This window comes from Trichosurus vulpecula, chromosome 3 (assembly GCF_011100635.1).
Source record: "Trichosurus vulpecula isolate mTriVul1 chromosome 3, mTriVul1.pri, whole genome shotgun sequence".
Classification (NCBI taxonomy): domain Eukaryota; kingdom Metazoa; phylum Chordata; class Mammalia; order Diprotodontia; family Phalangeridae; genus Trichosurus; species Trichosurus vulpecula.
Genome location: NC_050575.1, coordinates 163,935,124 through 163,955,631, shown reverse-complemented (window position 1 = coordinate 163,955,631; position 20,508 = coordinate 163,935,124). Strand labels below are relative to the sequence as shown.

Below are 20,508 nucleotides of genomic sequence, written 5' to 3'. Positions count from 1 at the left end.
CTTGAGGGCAGGGGACCATCTCATTTTTGTATGTGTATTCTCAGCTTAGCATGGTACCTAGCACCAATGAATATTTTTTCCAGCCCATGTCTGAGACTCTCTTCCCCCTCACTGCCATCTCCGGTTTCCCTGGCTTCCTTCAAGTCTCAGCTAAAATCCCACCTTCTGCAAGAAGTCTTTCCCAGTCTCCTTAATCTTAGTGCCTTCCCACTCTGAGACAACACTCAGCTCATCCTGTCTATATTATGTTTGTACATAGTTGTTTGCATGTTGTCTTCCCCACTAGACCGTGCAGGGAGCTGCTTTTTGCATTTCTTTGTATCTCCAGCCCTTAGCACAGTACCTGGCAACTAGAAGTACTTAATAAATGCTTACTGACTGACTGTTTCATTCATCCATTCAGTCCTCAGTCAACAAGCATTTACTAAGCACCTACTATGTGGCAGGTGGTGTCCTAAGTGCTGGGGACACAAAGAAAGGCAAAAGACAGTCCCTGCTCTAAAGGACTTCAGCCTGATGGGAGAGACAGCATGAAAACACAAAAGTATAAACAAGAGATATATACAGGATAGATTGGAAATAATCAACAGAAGGAAAGGATTGGCATCAAGGGATATCAGGGAAGGTTTCCCTTAGAAGATGGAACCCTAAATGCATGCTGGGACTTGAAGTATAGCCAGGATGTGGAGATGAGGAGGGAGAATATTCCAGACATGGGGTACAGTCAGTGAGAATTCCCAGAGTCAAAAAATGGAATCTCTTATCCCAAAAATAGCAAAGAAGCCAGTGTCACTGGATGGAAGAATCCATGATGGGGAGAAATATTTAAGAAAATGGGAAAGGGAGGAGGGGACCAGGTTATGAAGGCCTTGAATACCAAACAGAGGATTTGCTATTTGATCCTGGAGGTGATAGGGAACCATAGGAAAAGGGAATGTAAATCTGCACTTTAGGAAGATGAATTTGACAGCAGAGTAGAGGATAGACCAGAGTGGGGACAGATTTAAGGTAGCAAGACCCACCTGCAGGCCATATAAGGTGATAGAAGACCTCTATCAGGGTAGTAGTAGTATCCGAGGAGAGAAAGGGGAGTATACAAGGGATTTTTTTCTTTATCTTTTTTCCAAGAGTTATTTTTGAATGAAATTATTCTTCGATTCATTCATGTAGTCCTGAGTGGCTTAGACATGGAAACATATGGATCCTTAAAGGCAGGAAGTTGGACCAAATGACCTGGAGGAGCCTCCTAGCTACAGGATTCTAGAAGGACAGGTGGGAAGGATTCCCAGGTTCCAACAAGATCATCAAAAAACCCAGCTTAAGTTCTGTTCACAAGATGTGCTTTGCCAGGACACAAGCATAGCTTTGCCAGATAGGGAATTTAGATTTAAGAATGGGAGAAGGGAAGGGATGCTAGACTAATTAGTTAATCTCATTTATTCCACAGTCTGTGTCTCTCCTCGGAAAAGAGTGGAGTGGGAGTGTTATAAAGTACTGGGGCAATCCCTGATGCACTACGTGCATGTCACATAGTAAAAGCTTAATAAATGCTTGTTGCCTGCCTGTCTTTTTGACCCTTCTTTCTACAAATACATCAGGTCCCCTCCTCTTGATGGTATCTACCAAGAGTGGTCTTTTCAAAGGGGAAACCCACCCACTAATTCATTAGGCCTTGTTCCACCTTATTATCAGGGGGCTAAATTAAAAGACCTGCAGAGGCCCCTTCTGTTGCGTATTTTTAAATTTCTAAATTCTCAATGGTTTATGATGGTGATGGAAAAGGTCAAAGAAGAGGTCAAGAAGAAAAAGAAATGAAAAAGAAGCAGACAGACAAAGAAGGGGGAAGATGGGGAAAAGAAAGATAAAGAGGGCAAAAAGAGGTAGAGAAAGAAAAGGAAGAGGAAAAGAAAACAGAAGAATGGAGAAGATGAAACAGAAGGGGAAGAAGAGAAAGGAAATTAGGAAGAAAAAATAGAATAGGAAGATGGCAAAAAGGAACAATAAGGGAAAGAGGAATAGAAAGGTGAGAAGAAAATGAGAATTAAAGAAAGAGTCAGAAAAAGAAGAGAAAAAAGTACAAGAAGATGAAGAGAGAAAAAAAAGAGAAGGAAGAAACCAAGACAGCAATTTATGTAGTATCAGCAAAATTGCACCACAAATAACTCTGAAAGACTTCAAAACTGATTAACAAACTCAATGACCAACCGCAACTCCAGAGAAACCATGACACCGCCCACCTCAGAGGCGACAGAATATACATATGTATGTTTGTATGCACGTCGTGTGCATGTATGTATATGTACATATTTGTCTTGTTCAGTTGTTTTAGTCATGTCCAACTCTTTGTGATCCCACGTGGGGTTTTCTTGGCAAACATACTAGAGTAGTTTGCCATTTCCTTCTCCAGTATGCCCCCATTTTACAGGTGAGGAACTGAGGCAAATAGGGATTAAGTGACTTGCCCAGGGTCACACAGCTAGTAAGTATCTAAGACCAGATTTGAACTCAGGAAGATGGGTCTTCCTAACTCCAGGCCTGGTGCTCTATCTACTGTGCCACCTAGCTGCTACCTGCCTACCTACCCACCTATCTGTCTGTGTGTGTATATATGTATATATGTGCATACATATAATATGACAGTACATGACTAATGCAAGACTTTGTTTTGCTTGACTATACAAACCTGTTATAAAGGTTTTGTTTTTTCTTTTCCTTTTTTCCAATATGTGAGGGGGTGGAGGAAGAGAAATAGAACTTTGTTCACTGAAAAAATTAAATTAATTTTTTTAAAGGACAGGGAAAAGAGGAAAAAAATCTACCCGAATAACAAATGACTGTACAGTATTATTATACTGAATTTACATTATAACTACCTGAATAATCAAAAGAAAATAATGATATTTATGTGAGCTGGGAAGGAGGCCTTTGCAACTTAGCTATTGCTAGGTATTAAACTCATTATTGAAAGATGGAATGGGTCTCTCTTCAACCCAATGTGTTGGGTGTCTATTTCCTTTCTACCAGGGGAAGGATCAGGGTCCAGATGATCTGTGGCTGAGCTTTTCTTCTTCTCCTTCCAGTGCATAATGATCCTGGGCCCTTGGACCAAGGTTGCCTACATGGCCCATACTTACCCCTGCTCTGGCCCTAGGACTATACAAGCCCATCATAGAGGGAGAGTGCCTGGACAATGGAAGGGTCAGCCTTTGAACCCTCCTGGAACTCCTGAAGTGTCAGCTTTCCATCTGAATTCTGGAAGGAGAGATGAAAGCGTTGGAGTTGTCCATGTCTCAACCCCACCCAACTCCAAGTATCCAACCTGGGATGGGTCTAGGGGACAGGTCCATAGCCTTTTCTTTGTCCTAGATCCCTTCGACATTCTGGTGAAGCCTATGGACTCCTCAGAATGATGTTTTTAAATAATTGAAGGAAATGCCAAATTGCATTTAGAGATTAATTTTAAAAAATAAAGATGCAATTTTTTTCCAGCCAAGTTCACAGATCCCCAGAAATCTACTCATGAATCCCAAGTTAAGAACCACTGGTCTTGGGTCTGTCAACCAGATTAATATTCAGGTCCTCTTGTCTCAGATCAGGGTCAGAGGCTCCCCTTCAAACATTAGGTCATTCACAGAGATGGAAAAAGTCAGTTATCCCTTAACTCTTCATACGAATAAATGAACTGAATAATCCCAAACAATGGCTAAAATCCAAATCATTTCTATTCAGCTTGCGGATGGATGTTTTAGGTGATTATCTTTTCCTGTTAGATTCAGTTTCCTGAACACGAATTTGCATTCCTTAAACCTGATGGTGAGTAGGTGGTATTCAGACCTGCTCTGGAGGATGGGGAGGGAGAAGGAGAAGGGGGGAAGCCAGGATAGTAACAGAAGTTTTCTGTGGTTAATCCACAGAGGGAGATATTTTGGTCTGCAATTCCCAGCCCTGTGGTTTTCCCTGGTCTCATCAACTCACAGATCCACAGAATATTAAAGCTGAAACAATCCAATCTGTTTACAGGTCGGGAAACTTAAACGACTCAGAAAAAGAAGACTAAATGAAGGCCAGTCACAGGGTTAGCGGCAAAACTGGGACTAGGACCAAGACCTCCTGACTTCCAATCTGATGTTCTTCCTAGTAAATCATGGGGTCAGGCTCAAGATGCAGGAGCTTGGGGTCACTGGTGGTTGTAAGGTAGAGGGGGAAATGCAAAGGGGAGAGAAGGGAGAGGAAGGGGATCATAGTAGAAAGAAAATGAGCCTTGGTTTATTCTTAGGGGCCCTGGGTTAAAATCCTGGCTTCACTATTGTTGTTATTCAGTCATTTCAATCATGTCTGACTCTCTGTGATTTCATTTTGGGTTTTCTTGGTAAAGATAATGGAGTGGTTTGCCAGTTCCTTCTCCAGATGGAGGAACTGAGGCAAACAGGGTTAGCTGACTTGTCCAGGGTCACACAGATAGTGAGTGTCTGAGGGCAGATTTGAACTCAGAAGATGATTCCAGGCTCAGTGCTCTGTGCACTATGGCACCACCTAGCTGCCCCCTGGCTTCACTGCTTACCACCTTTGTGACATTAGTCAGTTCTTTCTGAGCCTGTTTCTTTGGCTATAAACTTTGGTTAGATAACATGCACACTGTGATCCCTTCTAGCTTTAAATCTATGAAACTTGGAGTTGCTTTGGACACCTAATTAAGGGGGAATATGCAAAGAGGAAGGCAAATATAGATGATGTCCTCCTGCTCTTTCCTTAATACTTTGCTTTGGCCACTTCCCCCCAAACAAGGACACAATTCTGTCAATGCATATAGTCTTCTCAACTCTTTTCAGTTGAGTGTTACTGTTTTTCCCACCCTCCTCCCTGACCTGGAGTAAAACTTTTCCCTAGGTGCCCAAAGGATTTAGGAGAATGTAGTATAACAACTCAAGCAACTCACCTTGTCCATCATGGCAAAGATCCGATCCACCCTCTTTTCTGGGGTGTTCTCCTCTTCTGGAAGCTCCACAGTGTTACCCTAACAGGAAAGGGATAAGGACAGTGGGGCTAAATATCGTTCACTGACTATATCCTGCCTTGGTGCCTATACAAGTTGTTCTTTACAATCCTGGCCAAGCCGCAAGGGATGCTATTAGCTTCTTTTCCAGCTTGGCACCCAAGAGGCATTGAGCCATTAGGAATCTTAGAGACCAGGTAATCTAACCCTCACATAGGCAAAACAGAGACCAACTTGGGAAGCATCACTTACCCAAGGTCACACAGCAAGTTGGCAGGTCTTCTGCCTTTGATTTCAATGCTATCTCTCCCACACCATACCACCTTCACCCTGCTCCAGGGTACCCACTATGCCAGCATTCCCCTCTCCCATCTCAGTACCTACCCCCGCTATTTTTATTTTTGGATACACATACACAACACACATTTTCTGGACTATACCTTCCCCCAACCAAGTTTCTCCACCTCCAGGGAGATCTTTGGCTTCTACCTCTCCAGATGGTGAATCACATAACAATTACAGGCAGTTTGAGAGGGGAAGGGAGGGTCCTATTTTTCCAAAAGTCTCTCCATACATGATGTCACTTATTATGTGAACAAAATCCATCCCTTCTCCAAATCTTCTCCTTGGGCTTCTCACCACCTACATGCCCCACCCACCCATCCCATGGCCAAACCCTCCTTACCACCATCTGGTAAATGGCATCTACAATGTCCAGCATCTCATTCCTTGTGATGTAGCCATCATTATCCAAGTCATATAGCTTGAATGCCCCTGAAATTGGAGACACTGGACATCATCCCTAGGATCTCTCTCATCCCTTCTCTCCAGCAAAAATGGAAGCAAGTTGAATATATAATCGATTACCCTTGCCCACCACCCATGTCACCGGGGCAAAGAGGGGGAGAAAGCCCATTTATTCCCCATCTTGCGGACAGGGAAACTGATTCCTGGGAGAATTGAATGGGGTTTGTGCTGAACCACCTAGCATGTCAGTGTCAAGTCAGACCTGGCTCTCAATCTTACATCCTCCTTTGAGGGTGCCCTAGGAGTCATACCCAGATGATGTATCACATACTAGCTGTCCTCCCAGAGATCACAAGATAATATTTAGAGATAGTAGGTACCTTGAAGGTCATCAAGTCCAATTGTCTCATTTTATAGGTGAGGAAAACCGAGACTTAGGGAGGCTGAGTTGGCCAGGGTCATAGAATGATTGTGTGTCAGCAGTGGGATTTGAATCTGGGTCTTCCTAACTCTATCTGCTGTACCACTTGGCTGCCTCTTATAGGCATAGCAAAGGGTTTGGACTTGCCCTTCTTTTGTGTCTTTTAGCCTGGAATGCCTTTTGTCCTTCTCTAGCTATCTTTCCTTCCACGCATCTGGACTTACTTAAGCTTCTCCAATAAGCCTTCCTTGGTCAGTCCAGCCCCTAGGGATGTTCCCCTCCTCTGAACTCAACATATAATACTCTGCTGTTGAATTACTCAATGGCATTGGTACAGAGAGTCTAATGCTGTCCATTATCTTTTTAGGTCTATAAATCTTACCTCCCCTCCTAGAAGGTACACCCTGTAAAAACCTAAATCCTGTCTATTGTTCTCCACATTCCCCCCTGGTCACCAACAGATAAATGTACACATCAAGGGTTCCCCACTGAATGATTAACTGATGAAAAAGGAACTTACATCTCAGCTTCTCATCCAAGGTCCCCCGAGAGGTCACCGACAGTGCCTGGATGAACTCCGAGAACTCTATCCTTCCATCCTGACAAGAGAAGGCATTATACATGCATCAGTTGAGCTTTCTCAATCTGATGGCAAGAAGAACAAGAAAGGGAGAGTTGGGGAGGGAAGGAAGAGAAAGAGGATGGAAGAAAAGAGATAAAAGTATGAAGGGAGAGGAAGCTGAAGAAGAGTACTATTCATTTCTGATATAGGAAATAGTTTGGCAAAGGTTTAGATATGGTAAATGAGTGTAACGCATCAGAGGAAGGGGTGAATGAGTGTGATGGAATAAATATACACGCAGAAATCCCAGTCACCAGGGGCCAGTAACATATAGTAATCTCCCTCAGCTTAGAATTACAGAATCTTAGATTCTTAGATAATCTGGGCATGTAGGAGGTACAGTGGATAGAGTACAAGGCATGGAGTCAGGAAGACTCCTTTTCCTGAGTTGAAATCTGGCCTCAGATACTGTGTGACCCTGGGCAAGTCACTTTAAATGCCTGTATGCCTTGGTTTCCTCACCTATAAAAAGAGCTGGAGAAGGAAATGGCAAATCACTCCAGTATCCTTACTAAGAAAACCTCAAATGGGGTCACAAAGAGTTGGACATGACTGAAAAATGACTGACCAAGAACAAATTAGAGATAATCTCATCCAACTCTACCATTTTACAAATGGGAATACTGAAGCCCAGAGAGGGGAAAGGACAACTGGTCGAGAACCAGGCCTAGAACCTGGACCCGCCTGACTCTTAGTCCTATGTAAGTGTCAGGGAAGAATCCCTCAGTGAGCAGTCAGAACTGTGAGTAACAGCCAAGGCCAGGAATGGCAAGCTGCTCTTGGGTCACCGCCTAGCAGGCTTAGCTCCTAGGCACAGCTGAGAGTCCTCAAAGGACTCCATAATCCAATAAAGCCAGTTGCCCACAAAGGGCACCAGTAAAAATGTAAAAGGACAGAATGACACTAAGGTCCAGGTCTCAGTAAGAAAGTATGAAATGAGAGGAGAAAGAATTATATAATAAAAAGGGAAAGAAGAGAACCAGAGGCAGCATGGTGAATCTGGAGTGAGGAAGGCTTGTGTTCCAATCCATCTAGTGTTCTGGTCAGATCCATCATCAAACAGAAATCTTCTCCACAATATCCCCAACAGGTAGTCATCTAGCCTGTGCTTGAAGACCCAAGTGAGGGGAACTCACTACCTCATGAGACAACTCATTCCACTTTTAGATAGCTCTAATTGTTAGGAAGTTTTTCCTTACTTCATGCCTACATCTATCTGCCTCTCATACCCAGAGAAGGGAAAGTTCAGGGGTGGTTGTGTGTGTATATGTGTGTCTTCCCCACTAAGGCAAGTTAGCAGTGAGAGAGTGGGTGTCAAGTTAGCATTTCAGGAGATGAAGCTGCGGAGCCTGGTGGTGAGGGGGAGGTGGCTCCTGGGACCTCGGGGGCTGGCATGGCACCATCAATCACTAACTCACTTTGTTTTCATCAAAGACATTGAAAACAAACGTAGCAAACTTGGTGGGGTCACCAAAGGGGAAGAATTGTTTGTAGATCTTCTGGAATCCTGCAGCATCCAACTGGCCACTGGGACAATCCTTGATGAAGCCTTTGTACCTGAGGGAGGGAGGGAAGAAAGGTGATGAACAAGACCCTTATATCACCCTCTGGGTAAGGAGCCATATCCCCAGCACCTGAGAAATAGCACATATGATAACAAGTGGCCTGAACTCTAACTTCTTGTCTTGGATCTGCTACTTGCCAACTGTGTGTTCTCCAACAATTTATGCATCCCTCACGTGGTCCTCAGTTTCTCAACTTCTGAACTCTGACTCCTTTCAGCTTTAACATTCTATATTCTAACATCCCATGAGTTAAGGTCCCTCCCAGCTTCCATGTTCCAGGTTTTGTATTCTAAGGTCCCTCCCCTCCCAGCTCTTTCTGTGTGCCTATATCTAAGTCCTCTTTCAGTTATGTCATTCAGTGCTCTAATATCCTTCCCCGCTCTGGAATCCTAGGAGTCTAATACTACCCAGCCTTTGTATATGATCTATTTTTCATTATAAAAAGTGCTTTCATATCTGTTATTTCATTTTAACCTTATAACAACTCTGGGAGATAAGTAAGGCAAAACTTGGGACAATAGGAGAAACTGAGGCACAAAGAATAGCTTATCTAAGTTGGACATCTAGCTAGTGATAAGAGTTGGGACTGGAACCCAAGTCTCAACTTCTCTAAACCAATACATTCCTATCACCGAATTCTAGATTTGGAAGCAAAAGAGACAAAAATTAATTTTACACCCCTACCAGTAATAATGATAATAGTTATCATTCTCATCATCATTATTATTCCCCCAGTAGATATGCTGGGATAGGGCTGGGTGGGTGATTATCCCAAAGGCTCCTGCATAGCTCCTGGGGGAGAAAAGAGGTTATAACTGCCTTGAAGAGCCAATGCCTGACTTAAGCAGGCTGGAAGTTTGCAAAGATGCTGGAGGGAGAGGGTGGGAGAGCACTGGACTGTGACAGGGGAAGGGCAGAAGAATAGCTGTATTGGAGACAAGCTCCATTGTAGGCTGTTGCAGGAAAGGTGGCCTGCAACCCATCTGCTCACCTTCACACAATCCTTGGGGTTAAATCATGGCCTCTGCTTTGAAGACCATTTCCCTAGACCACAAAGACATTTATAGAAGGTAATGACTTTTCTTTCCCTTTCTCTAATAATCCCCTCACATTCCCTCAGGGTTCTGCAGCCAGCAAACTCCGATGAGAAGATTGAAACTGCTGGTAGGTGGTGTCCATATGGTATAAGCAGCTGGTACAGACCCACATGCCTGCTCTGATCACTCACCCCCTGCTCCCCCCACCCCCACACACATGCATCGACTAGGGTGGGGGGATGGGGTGGCATATTTCCCATTACCACCAGGGGAAATCTCCTCTCTCTGGAAAACATAGCATGAGTTCTTGGCTGGTGGCAGGTGGCAGGATGGAAGTTGATACTCCTCAGGGCCTTGAATGAAGTTGCCAATGGGTAGAGATGATCCCTGCGGTCACCCACTCACCCACATCATTAATGCCATGGAAGCCTGGCAAAAGGCAGAAGAGAAACCCAGAGCAGCCTCCCCAGAATGGCAGAGACCTGTTTCCTTTTTCTCCTAAGCCTCCAAGTAACTCTCAGATACCTGGGGATACTTAATACATGTTCATTGATTGACTAACTGGTTTAGATGGCCTCTAACGGCCCTCGCTGCTCAGAAATTCTGACACTTTTCTTTGATTCCAATATTTCAGGAGTATGTCTAAGACATTCCCCAGAGCATAGGATGCTGGGTCAGGGAGCAACATTAGGACAAAGTCAAAGTCAAAGTCCTAGGGAGTTGCCGAGGACTGGAACTGAGAGCCGCCTTGGCCACTCCAGGTTGTGGTTGAGGGCCAAGCTAAGAGTTTGGTCAGCATGACAATGATCCAAAGCCAGGAGTGATGCTCAAGAAAAATACTATTCTAGAGACAGAACCTTTTAAAATGTGCTCAAGAGTATCTTCACATCCCTTAACTGTAGGCACTTCAAAACCCACCCAGTTCCTGGGGTGAAAGTAGGCTTCGGTGGGCCTGGGGGACTGTGCAGGAGTGAAGAAGGGCCAGTAGCCCACGAGGTGGGGTCTGATTGCCTAACAGAAGAGGAGTCAGGCAGAGAAAGTAGAACCCCACTGAAGGGAGGACCCATCCACGGATTGACCTGGCTACCACCTAAAGAGTATGCTCATCACTGTCACCAGAGACCCCAAATGGATTGTCAATTCCCTCCTAGAGATTCCAATTTCCCAGACTCCTTAGCATTGCAAAGGCATTAATCCATATCCCTGACACCCTGGGTAATGAAAGACTAGGGAGCCATCATCCCCATTACATAGGTATGGAAGCAGAGTCCTAAAGCACTTAGGTGACTTGCCGTGAGCCAGGCAGTGGAAGAATTGAGACTAGAACCCAGGTTTTTCACACCTGAATTACTTTCGTGAGCCCTAGGGAAACCAGAGCTGCTCACTGGGCCATACCCAGCCTCTATCTGTCTGTCTTTCTAGCTGTCTGGCTGTCTATCCAACACCTTTCTAGGCAGTTAAGGTGCAGTGAATATTATTGGAATGAGAAGGACTTGAGTTCAAATCCCATTTCGAACATTTACCAGCCGTGGGACCTTCTCTGAGTCAGTTTCCTCATCTGTTAAATGGTGATAATAAGGGCACCTACCTCCCAGGATTATTATTATTATTATTATTATTAGTAAACCTTCATGCCCTTTATAAGTGCTAATGACAACAGACAAAGGAGCTCTAGAGCTATCAATCAATTGATCTGTCGATCAATAAACAGGCCCCATGCCAAGAGCTGAAGACACAGAGAGGCAAAAGACAGTCCCTGTCCTCAAGGTGCTCACAAACCAATAGGGGAGCAAACAAATAAATGTGTACAAACAAGCCACGTACAGGATATGAATAGGAAGTGATTAGCAGAGGAGAGACACCAGAGCTAAGGAGGCTGGGTAAAAACTCCTGTAGAAGATGGGGTTCTAATTGAGGCTTGAAAGAAACCAGGAGGCCTCAGAGAAGAGGGAGAGCACTCCAGGCACGGGGAACAGCCAAAGAAAAAGTCCCAGACGGAGACCGAGACTCTTCCTCATGGAGTTTCAAAGAGGCCAGCGTCGCTGAAGCAAAGATTACAAGATTACAGGGAATAAGGTGCAAGAAGACAGGGCCAGATTCTGAAGGGTTTGGAATGCCGGAGGATTGATTTCCTATTTGATCCCTGAAGGGGATAGGGAGCCGTTGGAGCTATACATGTTGGGGGATAAGTTAGGAAGGGGTCCATGATGGTATTGAGGTAAAAAGACCCTGCTTGTTTACTTGTTTAAAGATCTGGGTGAAGAGCCTTCTTCCTGAAGGCAGGCTCCCCAGTACTAATCTATCAGTGGAAAAGGAGAGGAGAAAACAGACAGACTACAGACACCACACCATAGCTAGAGAGACAGCCCCTAATTCGCTGCCCAGCCCCTGTTCCTGGCAAGGAACCCAAGGTGGAACTCGAAGACCAGGCACACCAGGGGAGCTAATCCAGATTGGCAGAAGAAGGTCATTCAAACGCTCTATAGACGTTGGGATAATAATGCCTTACCGTCTGTCACCTATCCCAGGAAATGGTAATGCTGGAAGGAACCTCGAGCTCATTTGATCCAGGGTTCTTAACCTGGGTTCCGTGATTTTGTTTTACAAAAAATATTTTAATAACTGTATTTCCATATAATTAGTTTCCTTCATAATCCTATACATTTTATTTCAAGCATTTAAAAACATCACCCTGAGAAGACTTCACCAGACTGCCAAAGGGGCTCAGAACACCAAACATCAAGAATCTGACCTAGTCCAACCCCTTCGTGTTTGAAGCAGTGACTCTCCCAAAGTCACACAAACAGTAAGTTGTGAGTAAAGATTGAAATATAGGCTCATCGCACCATCCATGCTGCCTGCATTTTCTCCCCCTTGTCTCTGGGCCCCATTCACAGGCAACAGACTCCCAGGGGCATTCTTTCTCCCAGCAACGAGCCACTTCATCCAGCTGAACTCAGCCCCACAGAGGCGGGGTTCTAGCCCCACCCTCAGCCACAGCATTTCTCCAAAGACTAATTCATCAATATGGGCTGCTCCCCTGTTTGGTTTGGTCACAAGGAATGAATGGTTCCTTCTATTGAGCTCTGGATGCTACAGAAGGTCTCCCCTCTCCCCCCAACCCAATTAAACCTGCATGCCCAAAGATTCCAGTTTAATCCCCAGTGACTGAAGAAGAGACAGGTGGAAAAAAAAAACCTATTAATCTCTCTCTCTCTCTCACTCTCTCACCCTCCCTCTCTCCTTCTCTGTCTCTCTATCTCTCTCTCTCCCCCTCCTCTCCCTCTCTGTCTCTCCATGTGTGTCTCTGTCTCTCCCCCTCTCCCTCTCTGTCTCTGTCTCTCTCCCCCTATCTCATATTCATGATAGGAAGGCTCTCTAATATTAGCTAGCTAGGAGACCTTGAGCAAAACACTTGCCTTCTCTAAGCCTCAATTTCTTCCCCTGTAAAATGGGGAGATTAGACTAGATAACTCCTTTCCACTCTGACATTCTCCATGTATTCTGTGGCCTGCCCACTTCATACCCCTGAAACCTGAGATGGTTATAGAATTGAATCTTAAAGCTGGAAAGGACCTTAGAGATTATCTGACCCAAACTTTTTATTTTCCAAATGAGGGAGCGGAGGCTCAGAGAGGAAAATGTCTTACTCCTTGTCACAAGACAACTAGGACTACAAGCCAGATCTCATGACTACAAACCTAGGCTCACTCTCCTAAACTCCTCCAGCCTCATAGGCCACACTGACTGCCCCCTGGAACAGACATCCCAAAGGGCCAGTGGTCCATAGCTGGCTTTGCTCTTCACCTCTTCTCTCTCCCTTAGCCCACCCTGACTCTGGGGTAGCTTATTATCCATTTTCTTCTGCTTTATCCTGAAGCAAGAAGAGAAAATGACTAGATTCCTGTATCATCAGCAGAACTGATGTAACTGTCTGGGGGAAGGGGAGGGAGGGGAAGAAACCAGCTGAATTAGCATGTTATTATTATTCACAACCCAAGCTGGCAATTAGGGTATTTAATCACCACACTCTAAATTTCAGGATGTGATTGGCAAGGTATCAAGCTCTGTCACTGTGAGTGTCATGAAGGAAACAGACGGCAATGTCCCTTCCCAGGAATCCTCCAACCAGGTCACAGATTTAAGGTACCAGAGAGCTACTTGGCATGACCCAAGCAGGAATGAGTCCCCAGCCTCCACCTGAAGATCACCAATCATGGGGAACCTACTAGACAGCTAACCTGGGTCTGACTGTCTCAGACACCCACTTACTAGCTATGAGAGAGACTTAGCCTCTATTGGTTTCCATTTTCCTCATCTGTAAAATGGATGTAATAACAACTCTCGCATTTACCTCACAGGGTCTCTGTGAGGATCAAATGAGATATTTTAAATGCTCTGGAAACTTTAAAGTGTCAGTTATTATAATAATAATCTTGTTACTAATATGAATGGCAGTCATTTTATATTATTCACATAATATATTCTTAATGTTATGTTATATATTATTAGTATAAATGGCAGTGATTATTACTGCCACCTTCCAAGGCAGCCCATCTCACTCTACCCTGGCAACAACTTCTGGCCCTTGTTTCCTTGCGCCAAGTCCAAATCCACTTCTACTCATTGCTCCTAGTTCAGCCCTCTGAAGATGAGCAAACAAGCCTCCAAGTGCTCTTCCACACCTCCCCCCAGAGTCTTCTGCGCTTCACCCCAATATCCCCAGCTGCTCCAACTAACCCTCACACAGAATGGTTTCCAGTCCCCCGGATCATCCTGACTACCCGTCTCTAGATGCCTGCCTCCTGGAAATCTCATCCTGGCTGTCTCAGAGAAATCCCATACTCATTGTCTAAAACAATCTTTCTTCCCCAAACCTGCTCCCCCTTCCCAACTTGCTCGTCACTGTCAATGGGTAACACCATCCTCCTAGTGATTGAGGGTCACAACCTTAGTGCCATTCTCGACTCTTCTCTCACATTAACCCCACATATCCAGCAGCCACTTGATCTTGACATTTCTACCTTCACAACATCGCTCCTAAACATCCCTTTCTCTCTACGCACACAGCCAGCCACCCTGGGAGTTTAGGCCCATATTTCCTCTTGCCTGGACTCTTACAATAGCCTTTTGGGGGGGGGGGGGGGAGAGGAAGGCAATTGGGGTTAAGTGACTTGCCCAGGGTCATACAGCTAGTAAGTGTCAAGTGTCTAGGGTCAGGTTTGAACTCAGGTCTTCCTGATTCCAGGGCCGATGTTCTATCCACTGTACCACCTGGTTGTCCCCCAATAGCTCTCTGACTGGTCTCTCTGTCTCATGTCTGCCCACTCCAATCCATCCTCCACCCATCTACCAAAGGAATATTCCATAGACATGACTATGTCACCTCCCTACTCAATGATCTTCAGTGCCCCCTTATTATCTCTAGGATCAAATATAAGGTTAGCTTTTTTTGGGGGGGTGGCAAAGCAATTGGGGTAAAGTGACTTGCCCAAGGTCACACAGCTAGTAAATGTGGCAAGTATCTGAGGTCACATTTGAACTCAGGTCTTCCTGACTCCAGCGCTAGTGCTCTACTCACTGTGCCACCTAGCTGCCCCAAGGTTAGCTTTTAAAGTATTGTACAACCTAGCCCAGGGTTGAGCCTGCAGCCTCAAGGCCACATGTGGCCCTCTAGGTCCTCAAGTGCCGCCCTTTGATTGAATCCTAACTTCACAGAACAAATCCACTTAATAAAAGGATTGGTTCTGTAAAACTTGGGACTCAGTAAAAAGGCCACACCCAAGGACCCACTCCTGGGTCCTAGCCCCTTGCTACCTTTCCAGACTTCATATACTTCACTCCCCCTTCATGCACTCTAAGATCCTGGCTAATTTGTTCTTCTCCATTTCTGTGCATTTTCATGCCAGGCTTTTATGCTAACTGACCCTCCTTCTGAGAGTGCTCTCCCTCCTTTCCACCTCCTGGTTTCCCCGAGTGTCCTCAAGGCTCAGCTCCAATCCTACCTTCTGCAGGCATTTCTGGGTCCCTTTCTCCTCTGCCCCCTTTCCCCAGTACCTGCTGCTAGAGCGTTCCCTCTGAGGTTACCTCACATTAGAATTGTATATATATTGCATGTACAGTTATTCGCCATATTTTCTCACCTATTAGAACCTGAGCTCCTTGAAGGCAGACCTGTGTTTCTTGCTAGACCAAAAGCTATTCACCAACAGACAAACTATTATCAACTATACGAAAAAATGCTCCAACACTAATAAATTATGCAAATTAAATGGCCTTTGACTGAGAGATTCTATTATTAGGCATAGACATTTAAGGGGCCATTGATAAGAAGAAAGTCACCATGTTGTTCTTGTGTCATTTCAGTCGTATCTGTGACTTTATTTGGGGTTTTCTTGGCAGAGATCCTGGAGTGGTTTGCTATTTCCTTCTCCAGTTCATTTTACAGATGAAGAAACTGAAGCAAACAGGGTTAAGTGACTTACCCAGAGTCACACAGCTAGTATCTGAAGCTGGATTTGAAATCAGGTCTTTCTGTTTCTGGGCCAACACTGTATCCACCACACCACCTGGCTGCCATGTATATATCTTCCCCTCCTTTTCCAGTTAGACTGAAAACATTTAGGGGCAGGGTTTATGTTGTATCTGTCTATGTATTCCCAGTCCCATCCTGTATCCTTGCATACAATGGGTGCTCAATGATGGTTTGGTGAATTGAATTATTCAGGTTGCAAAAATAAAATTCAATGCATATAGCACAGCAAAAATTTCTTAAGCACCTGTTATATACAATGGTTTGTGTAAGTGCTAAAGGAAACTCAGAGGAATTAGACATAGTCCCTGCCCTATAGGAGGTTATAGTTTAAAGGAGGAACCCTCACACTGTCCTCTGGTTGATATAATCCTTGAAGATGTTTAGGAATAAATCCATGGTTCAAAGGTGAACGTGAGGGTATAATTTGGAAGGTGAAGCCTCTGAGCAAAGCCTAAATGGCCACTTGTTCAGGTGTCGTAACAGGAATTCTCATTCAGACACAAGCTGAACTGCACGGCCTCTGAAGTCCTTCATAACCCTGAAATCCTGTTCTCCAGGGCCCAGAAATAACATCCTGACATAAACTTAAAATACCCAAAGACTCTGTATCTTTGCCCCAAACATCAACAACTGAACTCCATTTGTGAAATGGCCCACAGAGTCTTGGCAAGCCATGATGGGCGCCTAGAGGTCCAGAACACAGTTTTTGAAAGATTCTGATCTGCCTGTAATTATTTCCTTGCCAAGGGTTAACACTGCAGTGGCTGCCTTCCACAAAGCCAACAGTAGGGGAAAGGTGAGAATAAGAAACTAAATAAAGCAGATAATAAATAATAAAGTATAACCTCTATTTGCAATCAGCTAAACACAGCTGGGTCTTCTGCCTGACTGCTGGTTTGGCGAAGGTTCTCCCATTATCTTCTCAAAGAACACTCACTTTCTGTTTTATTTTTCTCCCCAGTTCCTTGTTTCAGAAAAGCTCAACACAAATGCTGGAGGAGGAGTCTCAGAAAATATAGGATTCCCATCCTCCCCATCCTTATCCCCCCACCCCTCAGTTTGCAGAGTTGGCTTGTGCTAGGACCGCCATTGTTAGAGTTTAGAATTATGGAATCTGTTTGATGTCATTCATCTCTAGTGACCAAGCACAGTGACTGACCCAATTAGACCTTTTTAACCTTCCTCCTACATTCTTCCTTCTCAGACCCCACCCCTGATGCACCCCTTTCCCATCTTTTAAAATAAAGTAGTTTCTCCAGTCTAAGCCCCCAAGAGTGCGATTGTAATCTACAGAGAATGATTCCTGACCAGCTGTGAGGACAGAGGGAATTAGCTTAAGCTACAGAAGGATAAATTAAGTTAGACAACAGGACAAACTTCCATTTACTGCAAAGGCTGTTAAACAATGGAACAGATTCTCAAGTGAGATCGAGGACCTTTCCAAAAGAATAGAATAGAATGGAATGGAATCTCTCTACACTGTCCTGCAGTGAAGCTGACCACACTGTACTATCTTATTTCTAGGGGATGGATAAAATATTGGGAAGAGTGCTGGAGTTGGAGGATCTTGGTCCAAATCCAGGGCTTGCTATTTCATATGGCCAAATCACTTAATCTCGCTAGGTCTTGATTCGCTCATTTAACAAATGTCTACGAGGCAGCTATGTGGCAAAGTGAATGGAGCACCAGCCCTGGAGTCAGGAGGACCTGTGTTCAAATCCAGCCTCAGACACTTGAAACATGTACTAGCTGTGTGACCTTGGGCAAGTCACGTAACTCCAATTGCCCTGCCCCACCCAAAAAAAAACAAATGTCTATGTCTTTCTGCCTATTTATCCATAGGTATTTTAACAAGTGATACCATAGACAAGTGGCCTAGGAGATTCCCCGATTATTACCCAGTTCTGGATCCCACTTTGGCCTAAATATGCCTACCCCACCCCATCCCTCAAGCTGTCAGAAGCAAAGGCTGTTGGGGCTTCCCAAAGAAAAATGGACCAGGGTGGGGGAGGCATTGACGTCAGCCAAAGAAGAGAGAGCAGCTCCCTGGCTCTGACCCAACCAGACTGTGATTTGCGGCACATCACGAAGTGAGGAGGAAAAACAGCGTCTAGTTGTGGCAAAGGCCCGAATTAGCAGGCTTCAAACAACACAGGACTTGCAGGACAGCCTCTAGCTCCAAGCCTGCCCCCCACCTCAGTCCCACACCCAGAGGACTCTCAAGTGCCAAAGTGACTGATGCTTCAGGGTTGTCTGGGGCTCCTGGAACTTCGGCGTCCTTCCCATTACCCAGAGGGAAAGGCATCTATCCTGTGCACTTCTTCCAGTAACATTCTCCATGATGGCTAGACTGGTGGTCGTTAGTCACAGACCAAAGATTTATCCTGAGCAAAGAAAGGGTCTGGGAGAAGGGAACCATGACAGAAAAGCAATCAGCCTCTAGAGTTGGGATTCTTTTAGCTGAAATATTGTTACAGGGTAGTGACAGGTTTATAAGAAAGGCTCCAAGACACTGAGCCCAATTTTCTGGTTTTACAGAGGGGAAACTGATCCAGAAAATCATCTGTGTGTGATCTGCCCCAGATCATATAAATCACAGAAAGAGGCATGACTGAAAGTGGAGGGCAGCCGGGTGGTGCACTGGATAGAACACCGGGCTTGAAATCAGGACCACTCTTATTCACGGGTTCAAATCCAGCCTCATACACTTACTGGGCAAGTCACTTCTCCCTGTTCGCCTCAGTCTCCTCACCTGTAAAAAGACCTGGAGAAGGGAATGGCAAACCACTCCAGTATCTTTGCCAAGAAAACCCCAAATGGGGTCACAAAGAGTCTGATACGACTGAAAAAAGACTGACCAACCAACCGACAAGGGTGTAATGGATGAAGAGTGTTGGACTTGTAGCCAGGAATTCAAATTCAGTGTTCAAATTCTACTCCCTGTGCTTATTAGCTATGTGAGTGAAGGCAGGATGGACAATCCACTTACTCTCTTTGAGCCTCAGTTTCCCCATCTGTAAAATGAAAGGGTTGGTCTCAATGACCTCTAAAGCATCTTCCAGCTCTAAACCTATGATTCTATGAACTCAGGTCCCATGACGCCAGTACAATATTCCGCACCTTTTCTCCTACTGCTCTTCTTCTCTGAAAATGGATACGCTCCATTCAAAAGTTTAGTCAGTTCTACTTTGTATCTTCCCCTTTTTCCAGTTCCAGAAATCCATGATACAGAAACCAAGAGCAGAGAGAACACTGGAATGGATGCCATAGCTTAAATGGTTAGACAGGTATCTGAGGTCAGGGACAGAAAAGGAGCTAAAACTGAGGGAGAGAGATGAGTCAGGTCAAGGCTCCACTAATCAGAGTACTATGGTGTGAATTTAATTTTGAGCTAAGTTCTCAGACCAGAAGAGTCCTTATATGCTCCCTGCCAGGGCAGTGACTGAATGCCTAAGCCCACAGTATGTGGCCAAGAAAGCAACCATAGGTTCTAACATCTGCGTTTTGCCCTTTTGCTAGTGCCAAGGAGACTTGGGAGTCAGAAGCACCATGGTGGAAAAACTGATTTCTTAGCCACTGTATGCAGGAAGCCTTTTCTCTCAACGCAAGGTTTCTATCCTAGGCTTCATCTAGAATAATGGATGTGGTATTGGACTTGGAGTCAGAAAGATGGAGATTTAAATCCTGCCTCAGAAACTTACAAGCTATGTGAGCAAGTCACATTAAAAAATATATATACATATATATATATATATATATAGATCTGTGCCTCAGTCTCCTTATCTGTAAAATGAAAAGTCAGACTCAATGGCCTTCTAAGATCCCCTCCAGCTCTAAATCTATGATCTTGGGATATGAACTGGGTAGGGGGAAAGTACTAACAAAATTCCTAAATTCTAGAGCAGAAGACTTATTTTTGGTCTCAGTGGTTCTGCTTGACCAGTGCTTACCAATTATACCCGGTGGCAGACAAGTGGCAACAGTGGATAGAACTCTAGAACTAAAGTCAGGAAGACATGAGTTCAAATCCAACCTCAAATCCAACTTACCAGCTGTGTAAGCCTGGGCAAGTTACTTAACCTCTGCCTCAGTTTCCTCCAACGTAAAGTAGGCATAATAGCACCTACTTCCTCGGGTTGTTGAAAGAATAAAAGGAGATGATATTTTTAAAGTGCTTTGCAAAGCTTAAAGCACTATTTAGATGCTGCTTATTTATGTATACTGAAACGAGGAGGAAAATGGAGGCATCAGAGTTCAGAGGCACAGCCCCGTCCTTTATCTCAACCTCATGCAAGGCTGAAATCTAGCAGCAGGTGGGGGTGGCAGATCATTCAAAAAAGGCCCCCAAGAGAGGCATTCTCTGACTTTCTTTTAGTCTCATTCCATTACAGCCCTAGGCTTCAAGGCCAAGCCCAGAATGATCCAAGGGACATTTTTAGCACAAAGATTGAAATTATGACAGAGGAAAGATATTTGTGGAAAGAGCTTGGGGGGAGGGGAGGAGTGAGAGAGGGAAAAGCAGATCAGGAATTCTAGTTTCCATTAACCACCACTTCTGATTCCCTCCAAGATGTTGGGCAAGTGGCTC

General features: G+C 44.7%; 1 protein-coding gene across 1 annotated transcript in view; it reads right to left on the bottom strand.

Moving 5' to 3' along the window:
* Window positions 1-20,508, bottom strand: part of NCS1 (neuronal calcium sensor 1) — a 96,659-nt gene that overhangs the window by 7,671 nt on the left and 68,480 nt on the right. Inside the window, exons 3-7 of the mRNA XM_036751508.1 lie at window positions 8,202-8,340; window positions 6,682-6,760; window positions 5,679-5,767; window positions 4,937-5,014; window positions 3,135-3,252 (exon numbers count right to left, since the gene is read on the bottom strand). Of these exons, the coding sequence (XP_036607403.1) occupies window positions 3,154-3,252; window positions 4,937-5,014; window positions 5,679-5,767; window positions 6,682-6,760; window positions 8,202-8,340 (484 nt within the window). The 3' untranslated portion in view covers window positions 3,135-3,153. The remainder of the gene's footprint in view (window positions 1-3,134; window positions 3,253-4,936; window positions 5,015-5,678; window positions 5,768-6,681; window positions 6,761-8,201; window positions 8,341-20,508) is intronic.